The sequence below is a fragment of the Grampus griseus genome, assembly GCF_964374135.1.
Source record: "Grampus griseus genome assembly, chromosome: 20".
Classification (NCBI taxonomy): Eukaryota; Metazoa; Chordata; class Mammalia; order Artiodactyla; family Delphinidae; genus Grampus; species Grampus griseus.
The window spans coordinates 49,870,097-49,882,635 of NC_139014.1; the positions used below are offsets into that span (position 1 = coordinate 49,870,097).

General features: G+C 34.1%; 1 protein-coding gene across 2 annotated transcripts in view; it reads right to left on the reverse strand.

The window, feature by feature from the left end:
* The window catches only part of PAFAH1B1 (platelet activating factor acetylhydrolase 1b regulatory subunit 1), a 69,554-nt gene that overhangs the window by 5,886 nt on the left and 51,129 nt on the right, over nucleotides 1-12,539 (reverse strand). For both annotated transcript variants that reach the window (XM_082679597.1, XM_082679598.1), the window contains exons 3-7: nucleotides 9,093-9,177; nucleotides 8,715-8,789; nucleotides 7,641-7,847; nucleotides 1,998-2,166; nucleotides 143-245 (exon numbers count right to left, since the gene is read on the reverse strand). In XM_082679597.1, the coding sequence (XP_082535723.1) occupies nucleotides 143-245; nucleotides 1,998-2,166; nucleotides 7,641-7,847; nucleotides 8,715-8,789; nucleotides 9,093-9,177 (639 nt within the window). The remainder of the gene's footprint in view (nucleotides 1-142; nucleotides 246-1,997; nucleotides 2,167-7,640; nucleotides 7,848-8,714; nucleotides 8,790-9,092; nucleotides 9,178-12,539) is intronic.

Consider the following 12,539-nt stretch of genomic DNA (forward strand, 5'->3'; position numbering starts at 1 on the left):
AACTTAAGTTTTAAAATATAACTGTCATGGTGATCATTCTGGGTTACAGCCAAATTTACTGGAACAATCAGAATATAATTGTGGGTTTTTTTGTTGAATATTATCTCTTTAAGCTGACGCCTTTTCAACTAAATCTACTTACCCAGTTTGCACTTCCCACATTTTTATAGTTTTATCCCTTGAGGCAGATACTATATGATCTCCATTGGGCATGATGGCTACTGAAGAAACATTGTGGTCATGGCCTAAGACACAAAACACAGTAACATACTAAGTAATATATCATCAAGAGCAATTAAACCTCAGTTCACCATGAGATTTCATCATGGGATTTCAAATATCACAGCAACTTTAAATACAATGGAGTTTTATATAAATTTGATAAGAAACCTGGATTTACACAAAAAAAGTTAAGGGATTAATAACAATAAAATAATCCACAATGAAACAAGCAGCCAGCTCAACTTATAATTACATTTCAACCTGTACAACTGTTTTAAAATCACAGGGAATCAGTATCATCAGCATTTGAATATATTAACACACTGAATGTTTATGAACACTAAAAAAAAAAATTTTCTATGGTTGTTATTCTAAGATATAAGATAGAAATAAGATTTACAGAGATGAACAGAATGGATAAGAAAAATGGGGATTTGGTTCCATATTTAAAATAGTTAAAAATTATTTTGTTGTTGTTGATATTCATAGGGGTAAAAAAAATAAAATGCATTATTCACAATGCTAGTTAGCTATCCTTTGCAAAAGAAGCCTCAGAGAATCCTTATAAGTATCACATTATTTTAAGGAACATAAAAGAACTCTTTAAGTTAGAGCAATAAGATACAGGCTACTTAAAGAAACAAATACAGATTTTACAAAAGGATTCAACAGAACTCCCTTGATCTGTAAGCTTCCCTAATGCACTTAATTTGGGGGAGTGGGGCGGGGGAGCATACCATTCAAATTACACCATCTGTGTAGTCACACAGCTTACTCAAGTGCTAACGTCACTGGATAATAATTAAAAAAATTTTTTTATTAACACAATATGCGTTCCTTAAATAAAACCCAAACATTCATATTTCAACATGTTTAAAAAAACAACAAAAATCCTTATTTAGTGAGCACCTCCTATGTACCAGGTACTAAATCAGATGATTTGAGTATACAATCTCATTTTATCCTCACAACAACCCTATGACTTCAATTCTTAATTCAATACTTAAGTATTATTCATCTTACAGATTAGAGCTTACAATTTCCTAATGCCATTAAGTAAACAAGTAGGAATCGGAACCCAGATATCTGATTCCAAAGCCCATGCTCTTTCCATAAAGCCAAACTGCTTCAGAAAACAGTCTCCATGACAAGGGCTGGGAAAACAACTTAACAATGAGACTATAGTGTATGTGGAATATTAAAAAGTAAGCAAAGGAATATGGGTTCCAGCTTTTACTACATCTACTCTCTCTGACTTCAGTTTCCCAACTGCAAAAAATGAGAAACAACAATAAAACAACCCCAATAAATTCATTTTCTCTTCTTCTCAAGAACACATAGATGTCCTAGCAGTTTTTCTCATTCAAAAATATTTATGAAAACAAGTATTTTATAACCACTAAGAGATACTTAAAACCTCATAACAGAAAACAACTCTCAATTACCATAATTATCCATGGACTATCTACATCATATGCTCCTCCACTATAGACAGTAAGAATTGAATGTAGGGACCCAGTTGATTGCATGACTGATTTGACCAATAACAGAGTGATGTGGGTAACAAAACAAACAAACAAACAAAAAACACAGTCTGTTCTAGAACCATTAAGATTTCTGTGTTTGACTACTGTTACACTGTAAAATTAAAACCTAGTAAAGAGTAAAAAAAAGAATGGAATGTAGGAAACTTGCACACTGTTAGAAAACATTATCCATCTCTCTGGAATACCATGTTAGAACCCAATATCAAAATGCTATCCTCCACCCCTTACCATGCATGGTTCTGATGCATTCGAAGCCCTGAAAATCCCATAGTTTAATGGTCATATCCGCAGAACATGAAGCCAGAAGCTTGCCACTATGGTCGAATGAAATATCCTGTACAGAGTCTGTATGCCCCTTAAGAGTTCGTTCAAAATCTCCAGTCTCATAATCCCACACCTGTCAAGTGAACAGAAAATTGGTTAGCATCATATCACTCCTTTCTCAGTTCACATCTGCACTCGGCAGGCCAGTCTGGCACTATACTGACTAACTAAACAAGTAACAAAGGGTAACTCTCTTAGAAACAGCACATCTTCAAGTATAAATTGGACTTTTCTCTATAGAGAAAATCGATTATTAAATAGACCTCTAAAACCACATTTACTAAGCATCTACCATATATCTAACCATGCTAGTGATTAGGTATATAATGCAACAGGACAGAGTCCCATCCCAGTCTGACAGCAGGCAACAGACATGTTAAAAAGTAAATATAAGTACCGAAAAAAAAAAAAAAAGGGTTTCAGAGGCCTATGACATGAATTTATATGTAGAATATTAGGGGAATGATAAAGGAGTATTCAATTCTACTAGACAAGCAAAGCTCAGACATCTAAGAGGCCAAGGAAAGACTTCACAAGATGTAACTATCCTTAAATAGCAGATTTACAGAAGCATATGTCATTATGATATAAAAACACTGAGCCACAGTCACATTCTTAAAGATAATTTTTCTAAAAAAAAATAATAATAAGCTATCAAGAATAATTACTATTAGAAACAGATCTCAAGAACATACTAAACTTCTATCGTGGTGGCCAAATACTAGTCTGAAGTTAAGTCTTTAACCAACACTAATTACATGCTCTAAAATCAAGTGACTGATTTCATTCTTTCCATAGTAAGTTCAAAGGTATCTGTGGTAGAGTGTATTTCACCCAATTTAGAGAAACTTAGAAAATGTATTTTGAAAATATAGAAACAATCTAAACATCCAATATTAGGGAAATGGCTACGCAGATATAAAATTTGCTACTGTAAGGAATTTATGGCACGTATACAATAATGTTATATAAAAAAGACACAAAATTACACACGATTACAACTATGTTAAAAAATGCACATAAGAAAAATAAACTATCCTCTAAAAACATTTCTTTTACAGTAAACTTACATAGCCTTCCCAAAATAAACATATTAAAATTTTACCATTTAAATGTTCAAGTATTTCTACATGGAAGTGATTACTGTATGTTTAGTGTTGTTCATATTTTGTTAGATGTATCTTGAAGTATTCTGGAGTTTTTTGATGCTACTGTGGCATTTTTAAATTTCGATTTTCAATTATTCTAGTTTATAGAAATACAATTACTTTTTTTTTTTTTTTACAATTACTTTTTATATATTGACCTTGTATCCTGTCATTCTGTTACACTGTCATAATTCCAGCAAGTTTTTGTAGATTCTTTGGGATTTTCTATATAAAAGATCATGTTGTCTGCAAATAAAGGCAAGTTCCATTCTTTCCTTTCCAATCTATATGCCTTTTATTTCTTCTTCTTTACTGCACTGGCTAGGCACTCTAATACAAAGGTGAATTTAAGTGGTTGAGACTGGTCATCCTGGCCCTGATTCCTGAACTCAGCGGGGAAGCATTGCTTTCCACCATTAAGTATTATGTCCACTCTAGGTTTTCCAGATAGCTTTACCTTTTATCAGGCTGAGGAAGCTCCCTTCCCAGCTTGTTGAGAGTTTTTATCATGAATGGATGTTGGAATTTTGTCAAATGCTTCTCCTGAACCTACTATGTTTTTTTTGTTGATATGGTATATCACACTGGTTTTCAAATGTGGAACCAATCTTGCATTCTGGAATAAACCCTATTTGCTTATGACATAGTAATTGTCCTTTTTATGAACTGCTGGATTCAATTTGCTTATAATTTGTTAAGGATTTTGCATTTATGTTCATAAATGGTATTATATCGGTCTATAGTTTTCTTTTTTTTTTGTAGTATCTTTACTCATTTTGATATCTAGTCGTTTCATTTCAACACCAAGAGTTCAGATGAATACTTTACATACTGAAAATAAACAAGGTGTGACCTTGAAGTTCACTTCCATTTAAGTTAATTTTCCTTCCATGCATTCATTAAAGAACACTGAAGCATTTTCCTCTAAAATAAATATACCCAGAATATGAACTGTGTCTCTTCATAAATGGTAAGCAAACAGAGCATTTTAGTGTTTATAAATGTCAGGAATTAATGAGAATTTTTTCTTTACTTGATATTTACCTTTTGTATGATTATAAAATAAATGCTCATGATAAAAAATACAACGTACTGATACAAAGGCAATAAAAAATATCCATTATCCTACCAATGGCATAGTTTTTCCATTTTTTCTATGCTCCTTTTAAAAAAGTACGGTGACCGTGTATACTTCATTATCCTGTTTTTCCCTTTGCATCTTATCATAAGGATTTCTCCATGCCATTAAAAACTTATTAGCAAACATTCTTTTAAAAGTAATTCCTAATATTTTCTAAACAAAAGGAAAAACTTTTTCATTATTATAGAAAGCATTATAGTGAAAACCTTTGAATAGTGAAAAATATCTGTCCTCATTCTGCAATAGTTAGGTCAGACAGTGATGGTGAAGAATTGAGTCAGAAAGTGTAAGCTTTCTAGCCCTTCATATATTCTATTAAATTGTTCTCCTGTAAGATTGTATCAAATGTAATGAGAATGCTTGCTTCATCAAATTCTTATCACCTCTGGGAATTCTCATTTAAAAAGTAAAATATCTTGGCAGATTTGATATATATTTTAACCTGCATTTCTTCTTCTATTAGTAGTGACGCCAAAGCTCTACTGTTGTTGGTTAGCCACTTTTTCTTCCTCTGAATTGTCTGTTCATGTCCTATAGTCCATTTTTCTGTTGAGATGTTACTGTTTTCCATATTTGTTTGAACTCTATATATTAAAGTTGGCAATCCTTGATCTGCTTTATTAGTTGAACGTATTTTTCAGTTTTGTTTGCTGTTCATTTTTCTTAACATTTAAGAACTAATTCTAAATGACAACCAGAAATAATGTTTCAAAAATTTAAATGATGCAATTAAAAAGTCATGAGCTATTCCTCTATCATTTTTCTTAAATTGTTGTAGTTCAAATGTTGATAATGTAAATGAATGACTCTAAAAGGAACATGTTATATTTATCAGATGCACAAGAGAAATTATATAATAAAATTTTAATTTTGTTATAACTATAACATTATCTACAGTTTATTGGTGACTTACCATCCATCCACCAAACACTGTACTGTTATATACATTATGTATACATTACTTCATTTTAAGCAAAAGAATCTTATAGATATTTTTAATCCCCCTTCCAACAAATGAGAAATTTGAGCCTTAAACATATCAAGCACTTTGCCCAAGATAGTCACAAAATTACAGAAAATTCTGTCTCTGTGTGCTCCTTTGAGTTTTTTGGAAGGTAGTTCTGTCACAATCATCATTTAGGAATCCCCTAGCTTTACCGTAATTGAAGAATGAAAACCACTGGTAGAAACAGGTTTCTTTTCATTCCACAAAATATCCAACAAAATGAGAAAGACTTATGTATAAAATAGAACAGTATTATTTAAGATAGTAGATGACTGGAAATAAAAATCCAGTGGAAGATTTGTTAATGGTGTTGAGACACTGCTGACACTGAGTACTCCTTCAGTATTTTAAGCAGTTTCCATGTATTATTTAATCTTCCCCAAAGTCCTGTGACACAAGTACTAATTATCTTCATTTTACAGATGAGAAAAGAGAAGTACAAAAAGTTAATTTGCTCATATCACATAAATCATTAAGTGGGGGGGGGGGGTCAGAACTTGAACCCAGAGCTTGTGCTCTTGACCATTAACTACTCTATAAAGTCTCCACATATAAGTAAAAAGATCAGTTTAAAATCATTAAAAATGATGATTCATTAGAAACAAAGAAAAGTATTTCTAAAATAAGTTTAATCAAAGAAGGAAGCAAAACTAAATACAAATGCTTTTCGTATGTGTGCACATTAAAGACTAAATGGAAGGGAGAACTTTTACTAGTTGTTGACATACATGGTATGGTTATAGATAAAACTTTTAAAACTTCCATTTGTAATATTTTAAAGCTGAACCAATAGCTAATTTTAAGATGGCATATTAGCAGTTTTATTTTCGCTTTTAGACCACTGCTGCAAAATCAATAGTTAAGACTGAGTTTTCCATCTATTTGATAAATCTATCTTTACCCCCATGCTTCATGACAGCAGTGCAGTTTTTAGTAGACTATCGTGAAATTAATAAAGTAAATACATGTCTACATAATTTGAAAGACAGCAATATATTAGTGTATTAGGCAATCACCTCAGCCTACAGAAATATGTAATGCAAATAGAATTTAAGACTCTCTTCCAATTACTTTGCAGCCCGACCCATGGATCACCAACCCACAGGATGAAAGTAAGCCACTGATTTAGAAACTAAAGAATCCACAGAAGGAAAACATACAATCACGTTTAAAGAACAGGTTAAGGATATATATTTAAGTCATGCCTGCGTTTTATGCTGACTGCTGCTATATGATAAATACAATCTTAGCAATCTACTCACATTTTCTTATTTATACCTCTACAAATGAAACTTAAAATCTAGAACTTGGGGGCTTCCCTGGTGTCGCAGTGGTTGAGAGTCTGCCTGCCGATGCAGGGGACACAGGTTCGTGCCCCGGTCCGGGAAGATCCCACATGCCGCGGAGCGGCTAGGTCCGTGAGCCATGGCCACTGAGCCTGCATGTCCGGAGCCTGTGCTCCGCAACGGGAGAGGCCACAACAGTGAGAGGCCCGCGTACCGGAAAATAAAAAAAAAAGAAAAATCTAGAACTTAATCTGAAATAAGCTTTAGATAGAGAAACCTACTTAAATTTTTAAAACTACATTTTACTTATCTTTCTGTACGTGGTTTATACAACTATCACTGTATTGTGTGTCTGAATCAAAGGAAATTATAAAAACAACTTTTTTCCTGATTAAAAATATTAAAATGTATATGCTTATCATGAAAATTTTAAAAAATGACAGAAATAAATAACTTATAAAATGGAAAGCTGCTACATTTCCATACCCCTAGAGAGAATTACTGTTTAGTTTGGAATCAAAACCATCAAGGAGAGTGCAATTTAAATAAATCCTCTATTGATTTTTTTTGTGGAAGATAGTCACCCCCGCCAATTACTAGTTCTGTAATCCTGTATTTTCATCTATCACCTCTGCTAATAAGTAAGGCACATACTTATACTTTAATTCAAGAACAAAAGTTATTCGAGCACTGGGTGACCTATATTTGTCCAATGTTACATTAGTGACACCCAATTTTCTCAAAGTCATCAGTGAACTTATTTGGCAGCTTGTCTCTCAGGAGCTACAATGAAATTTTATTCTGTCTTTTAAGGTTTAGAATCAATCACACAGTTTCAAAGAGGCCCTCCTGTTCCTCTGCATACGTCCTCATTTCAGGATCTTTTCATTTCTTTCACTCAATTTAACATTAAAGTTGCTTCTAACAATTATCCTATTGTATGTCTTCCAATTTTGAAATCACTACCTTAATTGTAGCATCCTCTGAAGCAGAGACCATAACACTGAACACAGGATGGAAAATGACTCGAGTGACTGGACTCCTATGACCACTCAATGCATATTTTTCTGGTGGACGGGGAATCCATTCTTTTGGGTCTCTTTTTTGACCAAGAGGTCCACCCGACGTAAATTCTTCTTTTGCTTCATTTAGCTTTGATTCTAATTCCATAACCTTAAGAGGAACACATAGTTATGTACAGAAAAATTCTGATAAAAATAGTATATTTTTAAAAACCTGCCTTTATTTTGCATTCATATACGCAGAATAAAATTTCAGTAATTTACAAAGCATTTGTCAGATTTAATTGAAAATGATCTATATTAAATATATCACTAAAATCTTAGTGTGACAAAACTAAAAATTGAGAAAAATGCAATACAATTGTGTCTTACCTCCTTAACTCAAAAAAAATTTGGAAGGTGCCAGGATACAAATTAGAGGAAGAGTAGGGAACCTATCTTGATCCTTTCTAGTTTACATTGTACATGCTAATCAGAATATTCATATTAAAAGCTAACATTACTGAGCATCTGTGTGGCTAGGCACTTTTCTAAGGGTTTTTTATGGATTAACTCATAACAATATTATTCTAATTTTGCCTACTAAAAGTATAAATTTTAGGACCAGAATATTACCTATTGCCTTCACTTTATAGATAAAAATAAAAGGTCAGAGATGAAAATGACTTGTCTAAGAGCACACTTTAGTGCTCTTTCCCCAGCATCATATTGGCTCCATGTGTTCTTCCCATCTAAGTGCATAAATGGGTTCTTCAGCACCAATTCCTTGAAGTCAGGGTTGTGTTAGATTCAACTCAGCCAGTAGCCCTGGTTGCATAAATTACCATTTACCAGCAATGATCTGTATAGGTCATAATGCATAGAAATAATAATGCATAGAAATGTATTTTTATTTGCCTTTTCAAGGTTAAATATAATTATTAATTAATGTAAAAGAATAATTTATGTTATGTTGATATTTTCAGTTTATATAATACTTTGAATACAACTAACTTAAAAGAAAAAAGACTTAAGTTACCTTCTTTTGTAATCTAATAACAGATGTCCATTTTTTTTCCAAAAGACCAGCATATTTCTTATCTAATTCTTCATTCTAGAGAAAAAAAATGAGAACATTAAAAAAAAAAGGCAAAAATACAATAGTTCAAGCCATACAAACCATTCAAGCTCTAGGTTCAAACGTTACGAAAAATATCCTGATTATAGAAATAAATAAATAAAAACATCTGATTATACCAAAAAGGGGGGGGGGGAGGGTGAATACTAGGTTTAGTGTCAAGTAAACCACAATAACAAATGACAAGATCTGTGAATAACTCAGGTGACTGTTAACTAGGGATACCTAAGTAAAGTCCACTCATATATACTATGAGTAACTGTAAAAAGTCAAACATACCATATCTAATTCAGCTTCCTTTTTAAAAACTGAATATGCTTCTTCATAGCCATTTGAACGAAGATAATCTGCTATAGCTCGATTTCTGAAAGAAAACAAATTCAAATGACTCCTAATAAACTCTCATTTCTATTTTGAAGAAAGAATATTTTATTTAAAAACTCATAAATCTTAAGACACTCTTTTAAGAGTATTACCTTCCAAATCATACAAGTATTTCACAAGAAAAGGAACCCCCCCCCAAAGCCTCTAAAACAGCTAATCCTGTCATAGTACATCCTTAAGATTATAACACTGTTCTTGAGCTTTTAGTTATGTTTCTAATGTGTTGCTTGCCTCACAAGCTGTAAGATCAAGATGTGGCTTATATAATTAGTTATCACTTTGTGACAGTAATGAAATTTAGTTTTGTAGGGAGAATTGTTCTGATAAAATTACAATTAGTATTTTAATTTTAGAGACAACTTTAAACCATGAGAGTGGGTAAAAAAAAGGTATAAGCTACAAACTTAGTATATTATTATAGAATGAGAAATTAATTTAGAATTAGAAAGAACTCAAAGGTTAGAGAAGCTGAATTAGCAAATGAATTTCATGCTCTCCTTATATTCTTTGAAGGCAAAAATCAGCTACCTGTCTCCTGAGGCAACCTATTCCAGTGTCTCTCAATTTTTTTCAGCCTAAGTCCCACTGTGATAGAAATAGTTGTTTCCTTAGTATTGCCTTTAAAACATTTCAAATTAATTTAAATAATTTAAAAGTTTATACATACACAAGGTTAAACAAACTTTAAATATATAAGTATACAATAAAGTGTGGTTTCCACCACTGACCTCCAATATTCCATCCCAGAGGCAACCACTTTACCAGTGTTTTGTGTATTCTTTCAGTGATAATCTACCTATAACTACATATCTTTGCATAGTCTTCTAGAGATAATTAATATGTGTTTTTAAAACAAACTGCAGTACACTACAGATAATGTCTTACACACAATGTCACATAAACTCATTTAATCTCAGCAATCATTCTTTATCAGATGTAAATCTGCCTCTTCAAAAAAATATTGTATTCCATTACAGAGAGACATAGGCTTTTACTACTACAAACAATGCTGCTAGGACTATCCTTGTATAAATGTCAATGCTACTGCCCACCTAATGCTTTAGGAAATAAAACACTCTAGCAGTACTGTAGAATTGGTGGGACTAAGTTTTAATTCAATGGCATGTTAAGAACAAACAATGGAGAAAGATAATATGGAATTCGAGCAAACACTTCATATTCCAGGTAATTATTAGCATACCAAAGATTAAAGTACAATAACTAGGGACTTCCCTAGTGGCGCAGTGGTTAAGAATCCACTTGCCAATGCAGGGGAGACGGGTTCAAGCACTGGTCCAGGAAGATCTCATGTGCCGCGGAGCAACTAAGCCTGTGTGCCACAACTCCTGAGCCTGTGCTCTAGAGCCCGTGAGCCACAACTACTGAAGCCATGTGCCACAACTACTGAAGCACGCGCACCTACAGCCCATGCTCCACAACAAGAGAAGCCACTTCAATGAGAAGCCCGTGCACCGCAATGAAGAATAGCCCCCGCTCACCGCAATTAGAGAAAGCCCGCGCACAGCAACCAAGACCTAATGGAGCCAAAACCAAATAAATAGATAGATAAATAAATTTATTTGTTTTTAAAGTACAATAACTAGTGGAGGGGCCTAATCCCCCAAGTGATGGTATTTGGAAGTGGGGCCTATGTGAGGAGGTCACAAATGGCGTTAATGTCCTTATGGAGAGACTAGGAACCAGGAAGTGAGCCCTCACCAGACACCGAATCTGCCAGTTCCTTGGTCTTGGACTTCCTAGCCTCTAAACTGTGAGAAATAATCTTTGTTGTTTATAAGCCACCCAGTTTATGATATTTTGTTAGAGCAGTCTAAGAACAGACTAAGACAAAAAAGATATACATTTTTTAGGACATTTTGATAGCTGTTGTCAAACTGCTTCCGAGAGTTGTAACCAGTTTATACTCCTACCAGCAGTTGCCAATGTCATCCCTTTACCACCTTTACTTTTCAAACATTTGGGTTAGCATTTACTGACTTAAAACAAACAGTTGATGCCCTTTGATTCTGCTTATATAGCTTTTATGAAAGTGTAGACGTTAAATTTTTAAGATTCTGCAATATTTCCAAATTCTATGTGGCCTAACCCAACATCTATATTTTTAAAAAGATGCTGTGTGGTAAATGTGATTAATTAGAAAGATATAGGTAATTCCAAATGTGCATAAAACAGCACCTCAAAAGAGTTGTATGTTACATTTATACTTTTTATAAAATGTTAAATCTAATTTAAAAAACAATATTCACTGTCTCTTTTGATCCTAAAACCATCCTGTAGAAAAGTATATTACCCCTATACTATATAACTGACAGACTGATTTATCCAAAGTCACAAAACTAAGATGAAGTGAAATAATTTAGGATAATAATTCCAATCAACATTCATTAGGTAGGTGGGGAAGAAACCGGCTAAGTAGGTGGAATGCAAAACCTTCCTCCTTTAACTAGAATTGTTCCATTTTCATATACTTCCATATATTGTATTTCTTCATAAGTGTTTTAAAAGTGGATCTATACTGCAATTAAAAAAGCCTGACACTCAAAATTTTTTTATTGAAGTAGAGCTGGTTTACAATGCTGTGCCAATGTCTGCCGTACAAAGTGACTCAGTTATACACACACACACACACACACACATATATATACATACACACACACACACATATATATATATATATATTCTTTTTTTAAATATCCTTTTCCATTATGGTTTATCCCAGGAGACTGGATATAGTTCCAGTCCTTGTTGTTTATCCATTCTATTTTTTTTTTTTTTGCGGTACGCGGGCCTCTCACTGTTGTGGCCTCTCCCGTTGCGGAGCACAGGCTCCGGCCGCGCAGGCTCAGCGGCCATGGCTCACGGGCCCAGCCGCTCCACATGTGGGATTTTCCCGGACCGGGGCACGAACCCACATCCCCTGCATCGGCAGGCAGACTCTCAACCACTGCGCCACCAGGGAAGCCCTCCATTCTATTTTTTTTTAATTTCTTTCTTTATTTTCTGGCTGTGTTGGGTTTTCGCTGCTGCAGCAAGTGGGGGCTACTCTTCACTGCGGTGCACGTGCTTCTCACTGCGGTGGCTTCTCTTGTTGCGGAGCACGGCCTCTAGGCGTGCGGGCTTCAGTAGTTGTGGCACACAGGCTCAGTAGTTGTGGCTCGCAGGCTCTAGAGCGCAGGCTTAGTAGCTGTGGCACACGGGCTTAGTTGCTCCGCAGCATGTGGGATCTTCCCAGACCAGGGCTCGAATCCACGTCCCCTGCACTGGCAGGCTGATTCTTAACCACTGAGCCACCAGGGAAGTCCTGTTTATCCGTTCTAAACA